At 37.9% G+C, this 26911-nt stretch overlaps 1 protein-coding gene across 17 annotated transcripts in view; it reads right to left on the minus strand.

Annotated features, from left to right (window-relative positions):
* The window catches only part of SNX14 (sorting nexin 14), an 83509-nt gene extending 56972 nt beyond the window's left edge, over nt 1-26537 (minus strand). For 8 of the 17 annotated variants that reach the window (XM_057303896.1, XM_057303893.1, XM_057303891.1 and 5 more), the window contains exons 1-6: nt 26228-26526; nt 8947-9067; nt 7484-7560; nt 7324-7402; nt 3985-4028; nt 1373-1460 (exon numbers count right to left, since the gene is read on the minus strand). In XM_057303896.1, the coding sequence (XP_057159879.1) occupies nt 1373-1460; nt 3985-4028; nt 7324-7402; nt 7484-7560; nt 8947-9067; nt 26228-26427 (609 nt within the window). In that variant the 5' untranslated portion in view covers nt 26428-26526. Of the gene's footprint in view, nt 1-1372; nt 1461-3984; nt 4029-7323; nt 7403-7483; nt 7561-8946; nt 9068-26227 lie in introns of all 17 variants that reach the window. The other 9 variants (XM_057303894.1, XM_057303892.1, XM_048219612.2 and 6 more) reach the window with 3 other exon arrangements.
* Nucleotides 26538-26911: the final 374 nt, after the last annotated feature.

Consider the following 26911-nt stretch of genomic DNA (forward strand, 5'->3'; position numbering starts at 1 on the left):
AAGTGGCTTATCATCAACCAATTAATATTTTTTACCAAATCTTTTATTTCAATTAGTTTATACAGCTGCCTAGACCTTTATTAAACAATATGATTAATTTTGACAACTTTTTCCTACTTATAAAATGGTAAAAAGCTCATACAAAAAAAAAAAAAGTGAACAGAAAGAAACACATAGAAAGAACCAAAAATCAGCATCAACCTACCATGATAGTAAGAGTTAACAGTGAAAAGGATATATATGTGTCCTTAATTTATATATATATTAACAAGCTTTAATATGTGAGCTTTGTTTTCAATGTGGAAAAATACCACATATATTACTTTCCAGCCTCTTCCATTTGATTATATAAGAAAAATAATTTCTCATGTAAATAAGTACTAGTCTATAAAATGATCTTCCATGGCTGCACAGATTTCTATAATTGGCATGTACTATATTTTAATCAACAATCTTATCATTAGATGTCAGCTTTTCTTTTCAGTTTTCCTTATTATAAATTATACTACAATGAATCTTTACGCATACGTTTTTATATATACCTCTGATTATTTCCTTAAAATATATTAACAAAACAGAATTAAATTTGGGAGTATAGACATTTTTAAGTCTTTTAATAAAGATTACCAAACTGCCTTCCAGTATAAGAATTATACCAATTTGGATTTGTACTTGCTTTGCCTGTTTCCCCACAATCACCACTACTAGACATTATCATTCTTCGTCATTCCCAATCGGAGAGGGAATCAGAATAGCATCTCATCAAAAAACAATATTTATGTGATGTGAAACAACATATTTTCAAGTATTTATTGGCCATTTTTCTATTTTTCTTTCATGAACTGCTTGTTTTTTTGCATATCTTTTCTATAGTGGTTGACTATACTGTTAACTTCTCTAAAAAGTACAGAAACACTTAACAAGATTTATCTTTATTTACTAATTACAGATACATACCAATTCTATCAAACTGACAAGGCAGTATACAAGCATGTGTGTCTATAGCCAACACATTGTAAATATATGTAGGCAAAGACCCAAACATAAACATAATATGGCTTGAAAAATTTTTTTTTAAAAGTAGGTCATAATCATCACCATTTATTCAGTAAATTCATCTAACAGGAACATGACTTTTTTTTTCCTATAGCTGTCTTTTTAATTCTAATTACCACAAACCAAGATATCTAAGCATTAAAGAAAGTAAAATTTATCAATGAATCAAAAGTGACCCATTCACATCTTTAAATCTAAAAAAATTAAAAGTGAAGAAAAAAATACAGTATAGGATAAAGTAAAACTAAGATTTTTAAAAATCTCTTTAGTAATAATAAAACCCCAAATTCCCAAATTTCTCATTATAAATATATACCTTGTGAATCCTTCGAATTAAGACAGATGCAAAAAACCGTAATGTAATTCTCAGTTCATCAACAAAGGACTCATCGTCTGTTACATCCCTTCAATTAAGGAGAAAAGCAAGCATTTAAAAGCTCAGAGAAATACACAGCTACTCCTAGAAACCAAGGAAATATTAGAACTTCCTTTTTTTTCCCATTTATCTATGTTATTTTTCTTTGCATTGTTACAGAATAAAAAATAAAAATGTACAAAAAAATAGACATCTCCCATAATTCTAGTATCAAAACATAATCATTATTAACTAAACTACAGTATATATTCCCTGTAGACAACCACATATACAAAGTCATATTTTTACAATACTCCAATCATTTTCTAAGCATTATCAAAGAAATTTCTTTTTTTTTTTTAAAGATTTTATTTATTTATTTGACAGAGAGAGAGACAGCCAGCTAGAGAAGAAACACAGGCAGAGGGAGTGGGAGAGGAAGAAGCAGGCTCCTAGCGGAGGAGCCTGATGTGGGGCTTGATCTCAGAATGCCGGGATCACGCCCTGAGCTGAAGGCAGATGCTTAACGACTGAGCCACCTAGGCGCCCCCTCAAAGAAATTTCTAAGAAATAAAACAAAGAATAATTTTGGAGGAGTAACAGAATTAAATTAATACAAAACTTTAAATTAGTTTAAAATATTTATAGTTAATAATATAAATTAATTCTAAAAGGTAAAAAAAATGTGTTCTATTTGAGAAAGAAAATAAACTGAAACTCAAACATTTTTAAACAGAAATTTTGACAACCTTCTTCTGAAGAACTTTTCATTTTCCTGAAGTGTTGAGGTCCCTAGAAGAATTAGGACACTTCCCTAATCAAAGCAAGCAAGAAAAGTATGTATAATGGTGATATCCTGAACTTGAAGATGGTACTATTAAGTCCCTTGGCAAATAAAGAAGATAATTGTATTAACCAAGCTTCCCACTATTAACCCCAGGGAAGTGACTATTTCAGCATCAATAACTACACTGAGGAGAAAATACATACTTCATCATTTAGAAATATAGCCAGCTCTTATGAAGAGTCAGAACATGGGTGGGGGTGGGGGGAGTCTTCACAAGAGGATTCATTTTACAAAAAGACTTAGTATCAGCCTTACTTAAATGGCAAATGCCCCATATTTAAGACAGAATCCAACATAAAAATATTAATTTACATAGCTTTTCAGGAAAATATGGCATATAAACTGGATATTAAGTTTAATACATATAGAGCATCTCTCCTACTAGCATTTTTAATGAGAAAATTCAAAATTATATAAAATTAGGATAGATGTCATTAAATATTACATCTGTAAGTCATATAGGTATAAGTGTTCAAATATGTAACTAAATACATGATGCTTTTGTAAGGAAACATTTATTTATTAAATATATATCTTGAATTTCTGATTCTCAAACTAGATTAATTTTTCAGATGTAAACTATTTTCTATATCCTGCAAGGCACTTGTATATCCATAGCAGATACTAAAAACAGAGTTACTTTGGAAAAAACATTGATATTCTAGGAAAATTCTATTAAAATTATTTTTTTTTCTTTTTAAAGATTTTATTTATTTATTTGACAGAGATAGAGACAGCCAGCGAGAGAGGGAACACAGGCAGGGGGAGTGGGAGAGGAAGAAGCAGGCTCACAGCAGAGGAGCCTGATGTGGGGCTCGATCCCACAACGCCGGGATCACGCCCTGAGCCGAAGGCAGACGCTTAACCGCTGTGCCACCCAGGCGCCCCTAAAATTATCTTTTAATTTAATGGAATATCTGAATATAAATTTTTCCTCTAAATGTACGATTATTTCAAATGTAAAAAGTGCATATAAAATATTAAATCGGGGCACATGGATGGCTCAAGTCAGTTGGGCATCTGCCTTCGGCCCAGGTCATCATCTCAAGGTCCTGGGATTGAGTCCTGCATTGGGCTTCCCACTCAGCAAGGAGTCTGCTTTCCCCTTTTCCGCTGCCCCTCTCCCCCCCCTTCCCACTTGTGTTCTCTGCTCTCTCTCTCAAATAAATTAGTGGAATCTTAAAAAAAAAAAAAAAAAAAAAAAAAAAAAAACAGAACAAAAAACAAAAAAGGACCATGGAATGTTTCCCAAATCACTTACAAAAAGAAAAGAAAACAAAACAAAACAAAACAAAACAAAATAAATAAAATAAAATATTAAATCCCTCCATTTAGGAGTGATGAGGAATTCTCTAAGTTAACTTTCTTTCAAAAAGTAACCAAGGTTTTTTCTTCCTTGCTACCACTAAACTGTTAACTGATTGCCTACATCTACGGTTCTTACTAGGGGCAAGTATGCCTCCCAGGTAACATACAGCAATCTCTGAAGACATTTTTGGTGGTCACAAATAAAAGGATGAAGGGGTGCTACTAGTATCTCATGCAAAAAGGCCAGGGCCTCTGCTAAATATCCGATAATGCACAGAACAGCCCCCCCACAACAAATAATAACTTGGCCTAAAATGTCAACAGTGTCAAAGTTGAGAAATCCTGGCCTGTGTTGCTAACACATTAGCACACTTAATTGTATTCACTAAAGAAAAAAGGTCTTATAGAGAGAACATACCTGTACCATGGATAAACAAAGTTTTCCAATACTAATTCAAGAACCTGTAAAAAATTAGTTTTTAAAGAAAAATCAAATTAATTAACTAATCCTAGGAAAATAAACTATACTACCAAGTAATATATATTGCCAAGAACCAATTTTATTATCCTTATGTGACATCTAATATCATACTTTCACATGACATATACTGTACATGGCTGTTGTGATGATCAAAAGGAACATCTGAGAAAACGCTTTGAAAAACCAAAAAACTCCATAAAAAGAAACAATACTATTAGGATGACATACACGCATTTCTAAACATTCCCAAAATTTAAAAAAACAAACAAACTTAAATTGTTCCTGATTCTGAAGTTTCACTGAACTAAAAGTTCTGTGGAAAGAAGGCAAATAATAGATTAGTCTTTTGAATTCCTAACTCTCTCTATAAATCAGTATTTCCAGAATAAAATGAAGAAACAAGCAGGTCAGACTTATATAAGGGGTCAAAATTAGCTATCAGTGATTGCTTTTGAAGGGAGAATAGTGACTAAAAGGAAGTATGAGGAGGACTTCTAGGGGGCTAATAATGCTTTGTTTCTCGATCTGGGTGCTGGTTATACGGATATGTTCACTTTGTGAAAATCTTAGCTGTAAATTAAAAATCAGTATATAAGTTATAAGTGAAAAAGGAACAAAACAAAAGAAACCCTGGGTGTTAAACTTTCCATTTCTTAACTCTGGATGCAACATTATGTTAATTTTTAAAAAGACTTGTAACAGTGGGCAGTAACTTTCAAAAGCAGCAGGGAGGAAATGAACAAAGGTATCTATTCTGACTATATGCCTACATATTCCTTCTCTGGCAGCAGCAAGGAAGATGGCAGATTCTCTAAATATTAAGGCAAGATTTCATTTTTTATTAGAAAAACTAAGCACTAGTGATACCAGCTGGGAAAGTAGGAAACAGAAACAGGGTATGACACAGGAGACTAGAAACTTTGTCATTAAATATTTGGTCTTACTTTAATCTCCACATCCAATCACCAAGTACTACTGACTACATCCTAAGTAGCTCTTTTCTATAGCTCCACTATTCAGTCCTTATCGTCTCACCCCTATATTGTACCAAGAGCCTCTAGTCTCTCTCCTTCCAAGCTAGCTCCTGTCCACCCTCCACAGAGCTGCCAAAGTAATCTAAAACATATATCTGAATACATCACTGCCCTGCATAAAATCCTCAGTTTATCAAACCACAATATATCAAAGTAAGAAAAGTGGAGCTGCACTGATTTTGAAGGAGTGGGAGAAAGCTGTCTGCTAGCAGCTGTGACCATTTACTTCCTTTTTACTTCCCATTGTATCCTGTAAGTCACATCTGAAAACTCCAGTTACACACTTCAAAAATCAGTGGCTTCCATGATCAATTAAACTCCTTCAGCAAGGCCCTTTAAGTCTTTTGATGATCAAATTTCTAACGAGCCATATAAAAACTGGTTAAGAACTAAGCCAGACCCAGGTTTTAGAGTAAGTTCTGCTACCAGCCAGCGATGAACTTGAGAAAATTAAAACCCTCTAAAGCCCAGTTTTGGTAAAATCAATAATAGCACCTATTTTATAGGTTATATGATTCCAGGAAATAACTAAGTACAGTAATTAGTATATTGCCTAATATACACCAAGTAACCAATAAATATTAGCTACTAGAAAATAGTCTCTTCAATGTCCACATCCTTCCTCACATTTTTCCCTCCAGCTTACTGAACACCTTATTCAAAGCTTCCCTTTCCTTTCAAAAGCACTTTCCAAACCCTGAAATACCCTTTCCCACACTATCAGTCTGGCAAACTTCTAGTCATACTTTCTGTTTGCCCCTCTCAACAGTTACGCATTTCTTCCTCTGTACTAATAATATACATTGTACATTTCTTCGAATTCTGCCTGTCTTCACATTATATCGTATTTACCTGTATATATGTCTACCTCCCCTCTTAGACTCAAGTTCCTAGAAGAAAGGAACCATATCTTATTTTTCCTTTTATTCCTGGGGCCTAGTCCAGTTCCTGCCTATAGTAAGATCTCAAAGAATGTTTTTAAATGTTGGAGCTAGTATTTACTAAAAACCAGTATGTGCCAGGCAGTAGGCCAAGAGCTTCACATAAGTTCTTTCTTTTTTTTTTTTTTAAGCAATGAATGAAGTGTCAAAGACTCACAAATAATACTCTTGCCCAAGGTCTTATCTTCAGCAGACCTCAAATCAGCACTCTCTAACAGAAATATAATGTGAGCCACATACATAATCTTATATTTTCTAGGAGTTACATTTTTAAAAAGTAAAAACAGGTGAAAATAATTTTATGATATATTTTATTTAACCCAATGTATCCAAAATATTATCATTTCAACATGTAATCAATAAAATATATAACAGGTTATTTCACATTCCTTTTTTCTTATTAAATCCTCAAAATAACATCTCAATTTGGACTGACACATTTCCAAGTGTCTATGAACAGCCACATGCAGCTAGTGGCTACCATACTAGACAGCAGTCTTAAATTGAGGAATCCTGAAGATTTAAATGAAGAAGAAAAAAGAAGAAACGAAAGAAAAAAAAAGTGCCAAGAGTTTAGCATTTATGCAGCACACTTTTAGCCAAAGGATACAAATTGGGAAAAAAAGATAATGAGGCAGGATTCAGATGCTTAATGCTATTCTTCAATTAATTAGCATTCAATTTAATTTATGTCTATCAACTACCCACAATATATGTGGCACCATACTTGGTGCTGGGAACAAATTAGACCCCATTTACTGCCTTCAAGGACTTGACTCCTTTCTTAGATCAACGGGGAAAACAAGTGTCTAAAAGAAATAACCAAAATATAGATGTTACAAAGAAAGTATATATAAAATGTGACTGTAACAAAGATAAGGGAGCATGCTTTCTATTCCTACATTACAGGGAAACAGTGAAAAGTATCCCATTCTCTGCTCTACCCTTCAACAAGTGTCAAAACTGGGTTACTTCAACAGGACATACTTGCTCCTTGTAGCTCAGGTCTCCTTTTGGAAGTACAAAATGGTATTACCCTAGATAAAGATGACTATCATTATAAGAATTAAGCAATATCTAGGTAAAACAATGCTGTCTTTGGCTAAAATGTCCATTTAAATTAGACATGGGATCCAAAAACATTTCTATCTTACCATTCAAGTCGCACATTTAATAATAATCAACTACCTAGTTAAGAACTGATTAGGTGGCATATATTAAGATGGTCCACAATTAAATTTCCATTGGTATTTCGTATTTTCTGCTTGAGTATATTTGGCAATGTTAATTAAATCAATTACCTCTGAGAGAGATGCATCAACCTTGGAAGAAATTTTCAGATCTAGCCACGGCTGGTAGTTTTCAAGTAGTAAGGAAGGCCTAAAGAAAAACATACAATTAAATTGCCTGAAATCCAAAATGTAACTGGAAGGATCAACAAATAAAAAATGTTTAACTTACCTATGTCGTTTACATTTCACTTTACCACAAACAGCACAGCTACGACCTTGAGGAAATAATTCTTGAAGTCCTAACTGCTAAAAAAGGGAAATGGGGAATGGGAGAGATTTATCTTAGTTTACACATAATCTTTACTAAAAAGAATCAACGTTTCAAAAGCTTATTAATCAATGTATAAATTCAGAGAATATTTTTTTTTAAGATTTTATTTATCTATTTGACAGAGAGAGACAGCGAGAGAGGGAACACAAGCAAGGGGAGCGTGAGAGGGAGAAGCAGGCTTCCCACAGAGCAGGGAGCCCGACGCGGGTCTTGATCCCAGGACCCTGGGACCATGACCTGAGCTGAAGGCAGATGCTTAACGGCTGAGCCACCCAGGCGCACCCACAGAATTTTTTTTTTTAATTATTATTTGTCTGCCGTAACACTGAAACCATTCTTTGTAATAACTACTACCGGCTAAACTAAACTGCCAAATAAGAGAGAAAAAATACCCGATGAAATGCAATACCTAAGCCAAATTTCCAAGCATATAATTAAGGTCAGTTTTTCTGCTCGTTTATAAAAAATAATAATAATAATAATTAATAAATGAATCTATATTTGGAAATGATATTCTCCTTCAGAAATGTAAGAAAAAACTATTTTTTATATCTCCAAAACATTAACTTCAATGAGAGGAAAGATGTGATAATAACGTTTCTGACCAAACAAGAGGCACGACATTCCTCTGTGTTTTTTCTGAGTAGAAATACCAACAAACCTAAAAAGAGGGACTACATCAACTTGAAGAACTATTAAGCAAGACTTCAAGATGTCTATACACTAGTGACTTTGCCTACTAGAGATAGATTCAATACACTACCACCCTAATGAAATTTCAAATATACAAATTATTTTGGTTAAGCAAACTACCTGATTATTTCTGTCTTTTTTAATGGAGCAATGAAGACATTTAGGGGAAATTAACAGGGTTAGATAATTTAATCCAGTTCCCTAACTGTGTCTGTGCCTCAGAATTACCTGGAAAGCTTTTTAACAAATACTGATTACCAGTCCCTAACCAAGAACTATTCCATCAATTCTGATGAGAGAGCCCAGGAATCTCTTTTTTTTTTAAAGACTCCCCAGATGATTCTACTGTACAACCAACTTTAGGAACGTCTGTTTTAACTTATTGTCCTCACAGTTAATATGCAGTTAGAGGACACTCTAAAATTACGGATCTCAACTTTTTGAGAAGTTTGTATTTCCTTTTTATAGCTCCTTATAGACTGTATACCTTAAAAATATACACATATGTAAATTTCACTTCAAATTATATTCTGATATCTTCCATTATTAAATAATAGCAGATAGATTTTTTTTTTAAATCACTGCTTTAACATGCTTTCAGTAATAATACCAAACAGCATAGGTAATACATACTGACTCTTTTAAAAATAAGAACACATAAATTTTACCTTGGGTTTGTATTTTATTGTGAAGAATATATTTGGTAAGAGAGAATCTGGTCCCAATGAGCAATAGAATGTAACAACTCCAGCAACAAATGACCAGAAGATCATTAAAACATGAAGATACCTTAGAAATAAATGCAAATAATTATTACAACCAAGAAAAGTATAAAACTTATGTTGTCCCTTCATTGATTTGACAAGTATTTATTAAGCACCTACCATATCAGACTGAAGACAGATCTCCAATCATGATGTCTATGATGTATTTATTTAACTATAAGGATCACAGAATGCATGCTATCAAATGTACACGTCATTTAAAGTACAAGAAAGTATAAATTCTCAATATTTTATAATTTAATACCTAGGTTATTATGTTTGATTAGCTATACTATATTCTTCCAAAATACCTTCCAATGATATTGTAGTATTCATACCCCATCAAAACTCTGATTATCTTTCATTAAATCAAAAAAAAAAACTTAACTGAGTGCCTATTATTTTGTGCCACCCAGTACTAGGCTCTGGGGATACAGTCAGGAACAGCACTGCCATGATCTCTATATGCATGGAAAACAGGGTCTTTAGTAAGTAAATGGGCACAATATAGTTGTGATCATGTGTTCTATATTATGACAGAGAAAGCATACATGATATGGGAACACCTCAGGCAGAACATACAACCCAAATTTAAAAGGACAGAAAAGCTTTTTTCAAAGAAAGCAGATCTATAGAAAAACTTAAAAGCGTAAGTAGGAGAAACCCAACAGAAGAGAATGGGGTAGACAAATGAGGGACTAGGGAAGAGGCAGGGGAATCCAAACTTGGGAAAACTACACGAACTAAGATCTTAGCGTAGCTCCAAGGAAGAAGTGACTTTAAGATGAATCTTAAAAAAAACAGGCAGAAGTCAGATAATAATGGTATCATAAAATAAGTCATGTCAACATGTCTCAATACAGGCAGTCCTCATACTGCACAGTCCTGATATGCACAAATTTCCATTACCACGATTTTGTGAAACACCAGTCACCCCAACAACACAGTTCAAATTCCAATTACCACATTATATTTATTAACCGGTAACTATATAAAGCACAAACTTTGGTGCTAGTTCTTCCATCCACAAATCACTATGTAGTGGAAAAGAGAATGAAGCCAGTCCACAGAAAGAGAAAAAAGGAAGTGAAGAAAGTATCGGTTGTATTTTAAATCCAGGTTCCACGTATCTCTGAGGCCTAGCTACACTCCAGTTCCTCCGACACTTAAATAACCCTCCAATGATTCCACTCTTTGCCAAACCTAGTGTGAGTTTAGTTTCTGTTATCTACCACTAAGAGTCTTGAGTAATACCCTGGAGGCAATGAAGAATTTTAAGATTTTTGGAATTTTACAAGTTTTAAGGAGAGTAGTATTGCTAGAATTTATAATCAAAAGACCACTCTGGCTACGATATGGAGAATAGCCTAAACTGGAAACATGCAGGCTAGCTAGAAAGCTGAAATAGGGGGTGCCTGGGTGGCTCAGTAGTTAAGCGTCTGCCTTTGGCTGAGGTCATGATCCCAGGGTCGTGGGATGGAGCCCCATATCGGGCTCCCGGCTCAGCGGGAAGCCTGCTACTCCCTCTCCTACTCCCCCTGCTTGTGTTCCCTCTCTCGCGGTCTCTCCGACAAATAAATAAATAAAATCTTTAAAAAAAAAAAAAGAAAGAAAAGAAAAGAAAAGAAAAGAAAAGAAAAGAAAAGAAAAGAAAGCTGAAATAATCTACGGGAGTCAAAGGATAGCCTATACTAGGGAAGAGACTTAGAGATAAAAAGCTGATTGTCTTGAAACATTTAGGAGGAAGAATTAAGAGGACTAAGTTGTAGATTAATGTGAGCAGAAAGGATAGGTAAAAAATTAGTTCTCTTTGGACACACTAAATTTCAAGTATCTTAAAACATGGCGTGCAGTTGGGGCGCCTGAGTAGCTCAGCTGGTTGAGCATCTGACTCTTGATTTCAGCTTAGGTCATGATCTCAGGGTCCTGGGATTTGAGCCCGGAGTAAGGCTCTTCACTCAGTGTCTGCTAGAGATTCTCGCTCTCTCCCTCTCCCTCTGCCCCTTCTCATGCTCACACTCTCTCTCTAAGACAAATAAATCTTTAAAAAAAAAACGGCAAGTAGAAATGCTTCATGAGCAGTTAAATATTGGATAGTTTAAATCTCTGCAGAGAATATGAGCTAAGGAAAAAAGTTTAGGGATTATCATATAAAGATCACCGAAGTCATGGGAATAAATGAAATTACCAGGGAGGAGCTGCAGAATGAAAAAAGAAGAGACATTTAAGAAATAAGCAGAGCAAGAGAAATTTATAAAGAAATCTAATAATTAGAAGAGCTGGGAAAAAAAGAAAACAAGAATCAAGTCATAGGGACGCCTGGGTGGCTTAGTCAGTTAAACGTCTGCCTTCAGCTCTGGTCATGATCCCAGGGTCCTGGGATCAAGCCCTGCATCGGACTCCCTGCTCAGTGGAGAGCCTGCTTCTCCCTCTCCCTCTGCCCCTCCCCCCAACTTGTGCGTGTGCAGGCATGCACGTGCGCTCTTTCTCTCTCTCTCTCTATCTTAAACAAATAAATAAAACCTTAAAAAAAAAAAAAGAAGTCATAAAGGCTGTCAAGGTAAAAAAAAAATTCAACAGGGATGAAGTAGTTAACATGATACAAGTATTTTAAAATTTAAGTGAGAGAATGAGAAGTTTTAGCAACAAAAAAAGGCACTAATGAATTAGCAAAAGCAGTTCTACTTAGTGGAATGCCAAAGGAATGCAGTGGATTAAAGAGTGAAATGAAAGTAAAAACATGAAACTGGGGGACTCCTAGGTGGCTCAGTCAGTTAAGCGTGGGACTCTTGGTTTCGGCTCAGGTCATGATCTCAGGGTCATGGAATCAAGCCCCAAGTCAGGCTTCGCAGTCAGCAGGGAGTCCGCTTGAGATTCTCTCTTTCCTTCTCTCTGCCCCTCCACCTCTAAAAGAAGTGAATTGGTAAATGTGGATAATTCTCTTCTTAAAAGAACGACAGGCTAAGGTGGTGGCTGGAGGGAGATAACGACTGAAAATGTTTAGTAAAACCTAATCATATTTAAATGTTGACAAGCTAGAAGGAGATAAGAGAAAAAGACATAGGAGAGAAGAGCGAATTGAGTTAATGTCCTAGAGAGGACAGCAATAGTTGGGATTCAGAGCCTAAAGAGAAGATATAGTTATAAGAGGGAGAGATAATCTCTTCCCAAATACCAAAGAGAAAGAATAAATGGATGAGAACGCAGTTAAACCTATAGATTCGGTAGTGAGGATTAAAAGCAATACCACGTCCTTTAAGTGAAACGGGAGATGCTGAGACAGAAAGGCAAAAGTGGCAAGATCAGAAGTTCTAGCAGATTGAGGAAGTTCTCAAAGAGCTGCTGGGCAGAAGTAAAGAGAAGTGTATTCTGAGGAACTGCTGGGCGTTAAATTGACAGATTTGGGATTTTTCTCTAGCAGCATTCAGTAACCAAGATATAAACACTAAAAAAGCAAGCAGCATCACTGATCCAAGATTTGAATTTTGTCGGGTGAGTACAATAGAAGGGAGTTAAGGATACTGGCAATAGAGTAGTTGAAGTGATGGACCATGGATTCTAAGCTAGACCAACTTTAAACTGCATAGGAAAGTAACAACAGAAGAGAAAAAATACAAAAAAAGCAAAGGAATCAGGAGGCTGAGAAGTCAAGGAGCAGGTACAGTGTGACTGAATGAATGAGAAGCAGCCGGTCATCAAGCGGGATACTTGCTTTTTAAGATTTCAGAGGTAGAGCTCTTTCTGGTGATAACAAGGGCCAACATATGTTGATCCAGGTGGGAGGCTAAAGACGAATCACCTCACGATAGACTATTTGGTGGGTTATTCACACAAGCACTGAAGTCACCTAGAATGATGACAGGATTTAAAATGGAGAGGGGGGTGCCTGGGTGGCACAGCGGTTAAGCGTCTGCCTTCGGCTCAGGGCGTGATTCCGGTGTTATGGGATCGAGCCCCACATCAGGCTTCTCTGCTATGAGCCTGCTTCTTCCTCTCCCACTCCCCCTGCTTGTGTTCCCTCTCTCGCTGGCTGTCTCTATCTCTGTCAAATAAATAAATAAATCTTTATAAATAAATAAATAAATAAAATGGAGAGGAAGTCTATAAGCCACAAAACAAAGTCATCTAAAAATGAGCACAAATGAGCTGGAGATTGATATCAATGAGAAAACAGACAAATGGCATATGTTTCAAAGGAGTAAGAGACTTCTGCTTCCTTGACAGAATGACTGGTACCAGACTTGCCTTCCCACCATAAATAATCATAAAATAGGACAAAACATATGCAGTGGGATGCCTGGGTGGCTCACCCAGTTAAGCAGCTGCCTTCAGCTCAGGTCATGATCCTAAGGTCCTGGATGAGTTTCACATCAGGCTCCTTGCTCAGCAGGGAGCCTGCTTCTCCCTCTGCCTGCCACCACCCCTGCTTGTGCGCTCTCGCACTCTCTCTCTCTCTCTGATTTAAAAAAAAAACAAAAAACAAAAAAACATATGCAGGAACTATTTCCAGGCACTGGATAACAGGTAGTACAGAACTATAATCTTTAAGAGAAAGGAAGCACACAATTGAGTTCTACATCCATCCTAGTTCCCTGAGGACAATTTACCAAGTGCAGTATGGAATAGAAAGGATTACAGAAGATCTGGAGTTCAGAATTGGGACATACACAGCACCAAGTAGTAAGAAAAGGTGAAGATGGATGATTAGAGGTGCTTACCTATTACAGACAGTGACCAAATAAATACTAAAGCTGTGAGACAAAGGCTGAGGCACCCAACCAGATGAGATGCCAGGTCTTAATGTTGCCTGCAGAACACAGTAAAAACCCCTTAAACCTTTACAGTCCCTTTAAACCTGGCCCCAATTCACTCTTCTACCCTTATTTCTTCCCATTCCTTTTTTTTCCCCCCAGTAATCTCTACACCCAGTATAGGGCTTCAACACACAACTTGCATGCTCTACTGACTAAGCCAGCCAGGCACCCCTCTTCTCATTTCTGTATACAAAGCTTCACTCCAACCAAAACAGCATACTTTACATCAAGATTTTAATTTTTTTTAAGATTTTATTTATTTATTTGAGAGAAAGAGAGCACAAGTTGGGGAGAGAGCCAGAGGTAGAGGGAGAAGCAGACTCCCTGCCGAGCAGGAAGCCCGATGTGGGACTCAATTCCAGCACCCTGGGATCATGACCTGAGCCAAAAGTAGATGCCCAACCGAGCCACCCAGGTGCCCCTGTCATCAAGCTTTTAAGAAAAACCTTATACTTAGAAACTGACTCAAATTATAGAGATAATTCAGAGAGGAAATTATCAAATTCTTGTTCACAGCTGCTACCAAAAATCATTTTGACCCAGACAGACATGACTCAGAATTCAGAATTTTTAGGATTTTTGAACACTTATATAGTATATATTTCATATATAATTTAACATTCCCAGTGAGATCTAATGCAGTACTCCATATTTAGATATTAATATTTCTGCAGCAAAACATAAAAGCAGTAAGAGATAAATAAGTCAGAAATAAAGACTATAAACAGGGATGCCTGGGTGGCTCAGTCGGTTAAGCATCTCAGGGTCCTGGGATCAAGAACCACATCAGGCTCCCTGCTGAGCGGGGAGCCTGCTTCTCCCTCTCCCTCTGCTGCTGCTCCTCCTGCTTGTACGCACTCTCTCTCTCTCTGCCTCTCTCTCTCTCTGTGTCAAATAAATAAAATCTTTTTTTTTAAAGATTTTATTTATTTATTTGACAGAGAGAGAGAGAGGCAGCGAGAGAGGGAACACAAGCAGGGGGAGTGGGAGAGGAAGAAGCAGGCTCCCAGCGGAGGAGCCTGATGTGGGGCTGGATCCCAGAATGCCGGGATCACGCCCTCAGCCAAAGGCAGATGCCCAACGACTGAGCCACCCAGGCGCCCCAAATAAATAAAATCTTTAACAAAAAAGACTATAAATAGTCTCATGTCTGTTCAGGTCAAGTTTTGTCATCAAATGTAATTGGTACAAACTTAGGGGAAAAGTTACTTCTTCAGAGCTTTTGATTTCAGAATTACAGATTAGGAATTGTAGACCTGTAGATCAAATGACAATCAGACCTTAGACTGAAAGACAATAAATACTACATGCAATATGTGTGGGCTGCAACTAAGGCGAGCAATAACTAAGGTATTATTTAAGAAGAAAATCTATATCCTTAAATGCATTACACCACTGGTTCTCCACCAAAGGTGTTTTGCCCCCCAGGGGGCATTTGGCAGTATATGCAGACATTTTTGATTATCACAACTGTGGAGAGGGGGAAGGGAAAGTGCACTATTGACATCAAGTGGCTAGAGACCAAGACAGCTGCTAAATATCCTACAATGCACAGGCCAGCCGCTCACAACAAAAAATTCTCTAACCCAAATTATCAATAGTGCTGAGGTTGAGAAACCCTGCCATCAATCAGAGACAAATACTAAAACCAACAAGCTAAGCATTCAGAAAGTTGGGGGAAAAAAGATCCAAACACATAAAAAGGACGGAAACAATAAAGAACAGAAATCAATAAAGCAGACAACAATGACAAGAGGCAGTAACAAAATATAAGCTTGGTTTTTGAAAAATTAATAAAATAAGCAAAGCTCTAATTGGATGTATCCTACTTTTTCAATTTGAGCTGTACTTTACTGTAACTAAATAGACCTAACAGATGAAGTAAAGCAATTCTAGAAGAAGAAAAAAAGAGAAAGAGAGAAAAAGAATTCAAATTTTAAAATATATAAGGAATGAAAAAATGAGAAAATCATCATGTTGCAACCTATAATGAAGTAACTCATTCAGGGAATAAATAAATGGTAAAACCAAAGAAATGTGCTGGGCAAAGTATTAGCTGTCACTACCCAAATCCACAAAAAGTGAGGCAACTCCATCTTACGTGCAGTTATCTTCTCATGTGATATAATAAGATGTACAGAGCATCATCGGAGTGTTCTTGCACACACACACACACAGAAATCTAAATCTAATCAAGTTTATAAACCTCACACCCCGTCTACAAAAAATATACAGGTAAGAATAAAACAAAACAAAACAAAAACAAAACACCATGAGGAAACTAATAGCAGAAGTGTGAACAAATGACCCAATTTCTTCAAGTCAATGGTGGGGAGAGGGGAGAGAACCAGGTAAGGATGAATGTTCCAGATCCAGATAAACTATGGCTTGTGGGCCAAATGCCACCTGCTTTGGTATGGCTCTCAAGCTAAGTGAGGTTTTTATTTTTTTTTTAAGGGTCCTTTGAAAAGAAAAAAAAGAGAGAGAGAGAATATGGGAGAGAGACCTGATGCAGCCCAAAAGTCTAAAATATTTACTATCTGACACTTCATAGAAAAAATTTGCCAATTCTTATTCTAAATTATAAGAGATCTACAAAAGCTTAAGAGATGTAGCTCCCACATAAAATAAGTGGATCTATTTTAGATCCTGATTGGTATAGACACACTACAAATTTTTACACAACTAGGAAAATTTGATTATGGACTTGTTATTAGATGATATTAACCAACTACTGTTAATTTTGTAAGGTTATGGTTTTGTGTAGAAGTGATTTTTAAAATGGAGGAAGATTAGATATTTTTCAAATATGCAAAATATTGATTGTTGTTGAGGCTGAGTGGATGGGTGCTTGGAAGTTCCTTGTATTCTCTTTTCTCTATGTATGCTTGGAAATTTCCAAAATCAAAAGCTAATAAAAAAGACAAAGTTTTAGCAAGACAGATCAAGGAATAAAAGAAAAAGAGAATACAAATACACAAAATACAGAATGAAGAAGAAATAATGACAGCTAAAACTGAAATGAAAAATGAAACTATGAACAACTACATTCATAAACTGGATAACCTACAGGACATAAATTTTTGGAAAAAGACAAAAATGCTAGAAATCAGTAAGTGAAGAACTAGGTAACTTACATAGGCCAATTACATTAAAGAAATTAAAATAGTAATCAGAGACCTGGCTGGAAAAAAAACAAACAAACAAACCCTGGCCCAAATGGTTTTACCAAACTGTAATGAGACAGATAATCCCTATCCTATATAGATGACTTCAGGGGGGAAAAAAAAGAGAAAAAGCTGCTAATTTAAAAGGACTAATATAATTTTAATTCCCAAATCAGACAATATAAGAAAATCATTACGTCTATTTTACTTACTAAATACTAAATAAAATATTAGTATCTAATATTAAAGTTTTAGTACTAAAACTAACAGTATATCATAAAATAAAGAATAATACATCATAAGAAAGACGGTTTTATTTTTATTTTATTTTATTTTTTTAAAGATTTTATTTATTTATTTGACAGAGAGAGACAGCCAGTGAGAGAGGGAACACAAGGAGGGGGAGTGGGAGAGGAAGAAGCAGGCTCCCAGTGGAGGAGCCTGATGTGGGGCTCGATCCCAGAACGCTGGGATCACACCGAGCTGAAGGCAGACGCTTAACCACTGCGCCACCCAGCGCCCCAAGAAAGGCGTTTTTAAATAGCTCATTATCTTTAAATCTACGCCATCATAGACTAAAGAAGAAAAAAAAATCAAAGAAGGATACCTCTTGATCTAACGAGTTACAGGGAACAGAAAGGGAAAAGAACATATGCACAACACCCCAGGGATGCAGTCAACAAAAGCCAGACTATAAAAAAACTCCACAAAACATATGGCCCTGTTTCTTCAAAAAATGAATTGCAAGGTTAAAACAAAGTGGGATGTATGGGAAGGGGAGGTAGCTCTCAAATTAAAAGACCATAGTAGGATCTTAATTTGATTAACTGTAAAAAGCTGTTTACAAATAAGATTCACTACAGATGAAGCAATAGAAACGTGATAAAGTATGTGAAAGTACAGTAAAACGTTAATGGTAAAATCTAGGCAGTACATAACTGGTCATTTATTGTAAATTCATACATTGCTGTATGCTTAAAATTTTTTTTTTTTTTTAAAGATTTTATTTATTTATTTGACAGAGACAGAGACAGCCAGCGAGAGAGGGAACACAAGCAGGGGGAATGGGAGAGGAAGAAGCAGGCTCACAGCGGAGGAGCCTGATGCGGGGCTCGATCCCATAACGCTGGGATCACGCCCTGAGCCGAAGGCAGACGCTCAACCACTGTGCCACCCAGGCGCCCCGCCCCTGTATGCTTAAAATTTTTTTTATCACAAAATGATGGGGGGAATTCTAGCAAATTCAGGCAAATCTGACCATTGAATGGATATTTTATGATGTTAAGAAATTACCTTTTTTTGATGTGAACTGGTATTATGGTTATGTAAGAAAAAAAGGATTTATCAGTTAAGAGACACATACTGAAATTTTTAATGTTTATAGATAAAATATGTCCTGTGGGATTTGCTTCAAAATAATTATAGGGGGCTGATATTTGACTTGAGCTGATAGTTTTTAAGCTTGGTGACAGATACTTAACAGGTTTCATTATACAATTCTAATTTTATTTTATGTATGTTTAAAATATTCCATAATAAACTTTATTTAAATGAAAAAAAAGGCAATTAAAAAGACACAAGGACAGATCTGAATGAATGGAGAGATTACTTATGTTCACAGATGAAACCTTTAAAAATAGTAAAGATATAAATTCTACCCAGATTAATTTACAAAGTAATAATACTGTGGTGGTATTTAATATGACTGCAAATTCTTTGACACTCTTCAAACCAAAACAGGAATTTAATTTCCTTCCCCTTGAATAGGGGTTAGCCTTAATAACTCTACAACTAAGAGAATGTAGCAGAAGTGAAGCTGCCTAACTTCCAAAACTAGGTCATAAAATGGTATGGCTTCCAGCAGGCTCTCTTTTTCAAGATGCTCACTTTTGCAAGCCAGCACCACGTTGGGAAAAAAGCCACACGTAAAGACCATACATACAGGTTCTGGCCTATAGTCTTGCTGAGATCACAGTCAACAACCAGCATCAACTGTCACATACGTGAATAACAAGCCAACAATTACTATTCTAGCCCCCTGCCTTCATGGTGCCCAGCTGATGATGCACAGTGAATAGAGATTAGCTGTACCCACCAACTTCTGCCCAAATTACAGTTCTGTGAGCAAATTAGATGTTGTTGACTTAAACCACAAATTCTGGAGATGGTTTGTTATGTGACAATAGATAAAATAAAAACTACAATCAAAATTCCAGCTCAATCTTTTGAGAAATTTGACATATTCATTCTAAAATATATAGGGAGGGGCGCCTGGGTAGCGCAGTCATTAAGCGTTTGCCTTCAGCTCAGGGCGTGATCCTGGCGTTCCAGGCTCTTCCGCTGGGAGCCTGCTTCTTCCTCTCCCACTCCCCTGTTGTGTTCCCTCTCTCGCTGGCTGTCTGTCACATAAATAAATAAAATCTTTTAAAAAAATAATAAATAAAAAATAAAATAAAATATATAGGGAAAATAAAGGCTTATTTATTTATTTATTTTTAGATTTATTTACTCATTTTAGAGAGAGAGAGCACGCACAAGCACACAGAGGGAGAGGGAGAAGCAGACTCCCCACTGAGCAGGAAGCCTGATGCAGGGCTCAATCCCAGGACGCTCAGATCATAACCAGAGCTGAAGGCACACGCTTAACCTACTGAGCCACCCAGGAGTCCCAAAAATAAAGGTTTACAAAGAGCTGTGCCAGCTTTGGAAAAGAAGGGCCAAGAGTTAGAATTTGTCCTAGCAGATACAAAACCACACTGTGAAACTTAACCATACTCAAAAAAAAAAAAAAAAAAAAAAATCTGGTATTGTTATAGGAAGAGAAAAATTAACAGAAGAAAGAGAACTAAGAAGTTTGGGAACAAAATATATGACATCCTAGAGTCTGTCTGGGTTCAAATTCTGACTATGACACAATGCAAATTAACCTCTCGGAGTCTTGTTTGGTCCTCTATAAAATGAGGCAACAATAACTCAAAATTGTTATGATGATTAAATAAGATCACAAAAGTGCTTAGAATAGCCTGTCACATACTATGGTATAAGTGTATGTAAGCCAGTTGTGGTAATTTAAAGAATAAAGAACGATCAATGAAGTAAAAAGACAACCTATGGATGAAATGCAAAAAAATATTTGCAAACCATAAATGTGATAAGGTGTTAATATCCAAAATACACAAAGAATTCATACAACTGGGGGCGACCTTGCACTTCCAACAGGAAGAAGCCTACTTTACTACTCCAGCAAGAGGAAGAAATTTTTCTTGCACAGCAACAAGCCCAGCAAATAAGAGTATACCACAACTCAAGCAATGAAAAACTACCACCACCCTGCATTCTCCCTTTATTCCAATGGACTTTTATTCAAAGAAGACCCTCCCATCCTCCTCCTTTTCTCTATTAAGTTACATTCCTCTCCTTTGATCTTCAGGCTGTCTCTGGTTTCCCACAGCAATTGCCATTGCTCTGCTATTCCTGAACAAACCCATTTTGCTGGTTAAAAAATAATAATAATAAAAAGTGTGCAGAGGACCTAAATACACATTTCTCCAAAGAAGTTATATGAAATACCAACAGGTACGTGAAAATATGTTCAACATCATCACTAGTCATAAGGGAGATGCAAATTTAAACCACAATGAGATATCACCTCACACCTGATAGAATGGTCATCATCAAAAAGACAAGAGATAGGGGCGCCTGGATGGCTCAGTTGGTTAAGTGTTTGCCTTTGGCTCAGGTCATGATTCTAGGATTGAGCCCTGCATTGGGCTCCCTGCTCAGTGGAGAGCCTGCTTCTCCCCTATCCCTGCTGCTCCCCCTGCTTGTGCACGCTCTCTCTCTGTCAAATAAAGTCTTTTTAAAAATTCAAAAATATTTTTAAAAAAGACAGGAAATAACAAATGCTGGTATGGATGTGGAGAAAAGAGAATGCTTTTGTGCTATTGGAGGGAATGTGAATTGATACAGCCACTATGGAAAACAGTTTGGAGGATTTCTAAAAAGTTAAAAATAAAACTACTATATAATTCAGCAATTCCACTTCTGGGAAAATATCCAAAGGAAACAAAAACACTAACTCAAAAAGATATCTGTACCTCCATGTTCACAGTAACATTATTTACAACAGCCAAATTATGGAAACAACCTAAATGTCCATCGACAAATGAATACACAAAGAAACTGTGTTGTGTATATATACACCCACACACACAAAAGAATATTTGGCCACAAAAAATGAGGAAATCCTACCATTTGGGACAACATGGATGGACCTTAAGGGCATTATGCTAAGTGAAATAAGTCAAACAGAGAAAAGAAAAATAGTGTATGATCTCACTTATATGTAAAATCTTAAGGAAAAAAAAGAAACTCACAGAAAAAGAGATCAGACTTGTGGTTACAAGAGGTGGAGCATAGGGGAGAGGAAATTGCAGGAAGGTGGTCAAGGTACAAACTTCCAAGAAGATAAATAAGTACTAGGGATGTAATGTACAACATGATGACCAGAGCTAACAATTAAGCTACAATTAACTAATCAAAACTACAATGAGCTACCATTATTTATGTACTAAAATGACTAAACCAAACCTACAGACAATATCAGAAGAGTCAAATGTTTTGACAGGAGTGTAAATTAGTACAACCACTTTGTAAAACTATATGGCAGTATCCAGTTAAGTTAAACAAATACATATACTATGACTAAGCATTTCCATCCACGTGCATCTACCCAAAATAAATAAGTCTATCAAAAGAACTATATATACATAAGAATATTCATAGCAGCGTTATTCATAACAGCTAAAAACTGTAAACAAGTAAAATGCCCTTCAACAGAAGAATGGATAAACAAAGTATGTCATATTCCCAGTGGAATACTGCACAATAACAAAAGAGACTTAAGTCCTGACATAGACAACAATATGGACAAATCTCAAGAGTTGAGAGAAACCAGGTACAAGAGGACCATATAATTCCATTGATAATGAAATTCAAAAACAAGCAAAACTGATCAACGGTGACTGAGGTTACTGACAAGGGAGTGTACTGGGGTGCTAGAACAAATGAGACAAAAATAACTGCTAACATTTATAAGACTATGTTCTATGTCCTGAGCACCATTTGAAACACTTTCAACGTATTAATCCTTTAATCATCAAAATAATCATATAATGTAAATACTAGTATTATCACCATTTTACAGATGAGTGTACTGTGACAGATAAAAGTTAGATCACTTATCTAAAGGCACATAACTGATTAATGGGGGAGGCAGAATCAAATTCTTACATTGAAGCTCAGATTCATAACTTTCAACCACAACAATAAATTGCCTCAATAATCAAAGAAAACTCTTTTTTTTTTTTTTTAAGATTTTATTTATTTATTTGACACAGAGAGAGACAGCCAGTAAGAGAGGGAACACAAGCAGGGGGAGTGGGAGAAGAAGAAGCAGGCTCCCACCAGAGCAGGGAGCCTGACGCGGGACTCGATTCCAAGACCCCAGGATCACACCCTGAGCCGAAAGCAGATGCTTAACCACTGAGCCACCCAGGCGCCCCTCAAAGAAAACTCTTAACGCTACACCTGGGCTAAACAAAACACTCGCAAAGTGTTAGCTATTATTACTATTACCATTATTACTAGCATGTAACTTAAAATATTCCTTATTATAACACTCAAATATTCAACACTACTATTAGTAAATGCATCTATGCTCCTAGCTTTCCCTAACAATACTGTAACAGTGATATCACAAATAATTTGAAATATATAAAGTATGTTACTCTATTCCTCCCACAAATCATTTATAATAGCCAAAACTTAGACATTTCTCTTTCCACAGATAAGATTCATAATCTTGGGGCACTTGGCTGCCTGCATCAGGCTCCCTGCTCAGTAGGGAGGCTACTTCTCCCTCTCTTCCCCGTTCTTGCCCTCTCTTGCTCTGTTGCTATCTCCGTTTCTCTCCTCTCAAATAAATAAATAAAATCTTAAAAAAAAAAAAAAAGATTCGTGATCTTAATTCATATTGAAAGAAAAATTTAATATACTAAATAATACCTTGAAAGATCTTCAGGATTTAAAGTTTCAACACTATAAAAGAAAAAATTAATCTCGGGTGCCTGGCTGGCTCAGTCCACAGAGCATATGACTCTTGACCCCAGGGTCATGAGTTCATGCCCCACAATGGGTATAGAGCCTACTTAAAATTTAAAAAAAAAATTTTTTTTAATAATTTTGAAAAGGAGTATTAGTCTAAGTTTAACCATATAGAAGGAAAGCTCCAAATCTCCATATTAACCAGTAAATATTTTAATTGAAAATTTCTTTTAAAGTTATTTCTAAAAACTAGCTGGTGAAATGCCTGTGTAGGAATCACTTAAGGGGCGCCTGGGTGGTTCAGTCATTAAGCATCTGCCTTCGGCTCAGGTCATGATCTCAGAGTTCTGGGATAGAGCCCCGCATTGGGCTCCCTGCTCAGCGGGAAGCCTGCTTCTCCCTTTCCCACTCTCCCTGCTTGTGTTCCCTCTCTTGCTGCCTCTTTGTCAAATAAATAAAATCTTAAAAAAAAAAAAATCATTTAAGATTCTTTTTTAAGTAATCTATACACCAAACGTGGGATTCAAACTCACAACCTCAACATCAAGAGTTGCATGTTCTTCTGACTGAGTCAGCCAGGTGCTCCAAGAAATCATTTATTGATGGTATGAATTAAGCCTATCTTCTCATTTCTAATTTCATTATTATACCCCTAATGTTTCTATTTTTTATATTATATATATTTTTTCTTTTTAAATTTCTGAATAGATGTGCCTCATATTCCCCACTCCCAGAACGGACTACATTTTCTTGTATAACAATCTTCCAGAGATAGACAAAGCCTACATAATCATACGTGTATATACATATGAATGTACACACATATTCTAAAGAAAATCACACAGCACACTGAAAAGCACACTATATACTCTGTCTTGCACCTTCCAAAAGTTTTTTCCTAGAAAAAGATACTTAACCATTTATTTTATTTATTTTTATTCTGAAGTAGACGCTACCCCCAACATGGGGCTTGAACTCATGACTCTGAGATCAAGAATCCCATGCTCTACCAACTGAGCCAGCCAGGCACCCCAGGGTACCTAACCATTCTTTTAGACAGTTCTATCATGTTTAAGGTCACTTTTGCTGCTTTCAACAGTAATAAAGGAAAATACCAAAAAATGTATGCAAAAAACAATTTCACTCATAAATCCAACCACTCAGAGATGTATTATATCCTTCTTTCTTTGCATAATACAAAAAAGGTACAGGGTAGAGATCAGATGATATCCTATGACTTCTTAACAACAAAGAACACTAGACACTATAATTAAGTAGGCAACTTCAGAAATCTAGTTCAACCTGATCTTGCATGTCCTACCTTGGACACCTAAACAGACCGACCTACCAAAAGAGATAGGGTAAGAATTCCTGGACAAAACTTAGTAATCACAAAACGTTTAGCTATCTTTCATACTAAAGCTATTCATCTAGTTTAGAATACCTTTCAGATAGCAGAAAGCAAGTACTTAGTAATTCATTTCCCTCTGTTAAGGATTCCCCTTCCTCCATGTTCCTAAAATCAAACATCTTACTGTCACAATCAAAGCACATTTTCCAGTAAAATATCAATTGCTATTTAAACCTAATATTATATTAACCCAGAGTCAACTAATAAGAAAGCAAAATGGGTAGGTGAAAAATTCAGCTCCAACAGTCACAGGAAATGGTTACCTTAGAGCAAAATTAAATCACCAAATTCTTGGTGAATACTTTCCCATTCCTATCCTCAGGGATCAACCACCCCAAAACAAAGAGTAGAGTCGGTTTCATGTTCAAAACATCAAAAAAAAAAAAAAAAAATATATATATATATATATATATATATATATATATATATATATATGATGTAGATGCTGTTGCTGACAAGTGTCTCAGACTTCTTTCCACCAAAAGCAAATGTGGAAGTAATCTGAAGGAAAAGTTCTCCTCTACTACCTGTTTCATCGTTACCATTTGTGGAAATAGCTAACTGAAGGAAATCGAATTTATTTCAGGAACAGAACCTTCCCATTTCAAAATGTCAACTGAATTTATCAATTTTAACTTTCAATCTTCCCTTTTAGAATATTCTAGAGATATTGAAACAGGTACTATTTTGCGTTCTGGCTTCAACAAATCTTTACGATCATCCATTTTAACCAACCACCCTTTGGGGAAAGCTTCGGCTAACAAGACTATGTGTGAGCGTGTGTGCTTCAGTTGGAAGAGTGTGTGCGCCTGGGCTGCAAGATCATGCGCATGTCTGCACACAGGTGTACATGCTTCCACTGCATGATTGTGCTTGCGCGCGCTTCAGCTCTAAGACTGTGAGCACGTGTATATGCTTCAGTTGTAAGACTGTGATTGTGTGTGTGTGTGTGCGTGTGTGTGTGCGCGCGCGCCCGCGCGCGCCCTTCGGCTCTAAGACTGTGCGTTTGCGCACTGCGGCTGTTCAGATCGTGTGTACGTGTGTGCGCTTCAGCTGTAAGACTACGTGTGAGCCCTTCAGCTGTAAAATTGTGGGTGTGCGTGTGTGTGCACGCAATGCGGCTGCAAAACTATATGTGAGCACCGTTCGGCTCTAAGAATGCGTGCCTGTGTGCGTGCTGTGGCTGTAAGACTGCCTGCGTGTGTGCGCGCGCGCCCTTCGGCTGTAAGACTGTGTGCCTGTGTGTGCGCATGCGTGTGGTGAGAGCGAGGGGAGTCGGCCCGAAACCGGGGCGGCTACAGAACCTGGAACCCGCCTCCGTCAGCTGACTGGACCGCCCCTGCAAGGTCTCAAATTGGGACGCACATACAGATTACACTCCTCCGAAAATGCGATGATGGAGCACCGGGTTTTAAGAAGCCGGTGAAAAGTAGGTAAGAATCAGGGCCAGCTGTCTCAGGAGACCTGGCCTGAGGAAAGGGGGCACTGGAACGCACCCCGCCCCCGCTCGCACTTCCGGGCGCAGCCGCTCCGCCCAGCTCCCCGAGGCCGAGCTTCCCAAGGCCTCGCCGCCGGCCCCAAGCGCTGCAGCTGCGCGGCCCGGGCGGTGTCCGCACAGCGAAGCACCACGGGCCCCCGTCCGCAGCCTCGCGGAGCAGCCGCCCGCCGGCTCCGCGCTGCGGCGTTACCTGTTGAGGAGCAGCGAGGCGACGCTGAGGCAGAGCAGCAGGAAGCAGAACAGCGGGTACTGGCGGCAGATCTCGCGACCCACGTCCAGCCGCAGCCGCTGCTTCAGCTTCTCCCCCACCGTCCGCACCCAGGACACCATCTCCGTGGGCGTGGTTGGAGTTGCGCTACCGACGGAGGCCGAGGTCGAGGCGACCCCCATCAACCTCCCGCGTCTCCGCCCCGCCGGCCCGGCGGCTAGCCACACAGCCGCCGACCGGCGGACCGTCCGCCGGCTGCAGCCGCCCAAGGCCCCGCCCAAGGCCCCGCCGCGCATGCGCGGCCCCGCCCCCTCCCCCTCGCCGCCGCCGCCGGCCGAGGGGACGGCCGCAAGGCGTGCCCGAGGTCGTCACCCCGCGCGAGACCCAGCGCGTCCCCTCGCTCCGCCCTCTTGACCAGGCTCGCGCGCCGTCTCCCACAAAGGGCCGGGAGCCCCTGCAGAGTGGCCTTCTCCGGAAGTCAGGGGGACGCTGCAGCAACCAGTAGCCGCCTGTACCGCGGAGGAGAGAGAGACGGTTGTGCCCGAGCACGGGAGACGCTGCGGTCCCGCAGCCGCCAGGCCCTGCGTGCGGACGGCCGAGCTCGCGGGGCCGCTGGGACTGTAGGCTTTGGGACGCGGGCCGGCGGAGGACGCAGTGCGCGGTCGC

Source organism: Ursus arctos, unplaced genomic scaffold (assembly GCF_023065955.2).
Source record: "Ursus arctos isolate Adak ecotype North America unplaced genomic scaffold, UrsArc2.0 scaffold_29, whole genome shotgun sequence".
In the NCBI taxonomy this organism is placed as follows: Eukaryota; Metazoa; Chordata; class Mammalia; order Carnivora; family Ursidae; genus Ursus; species Ursus arctos.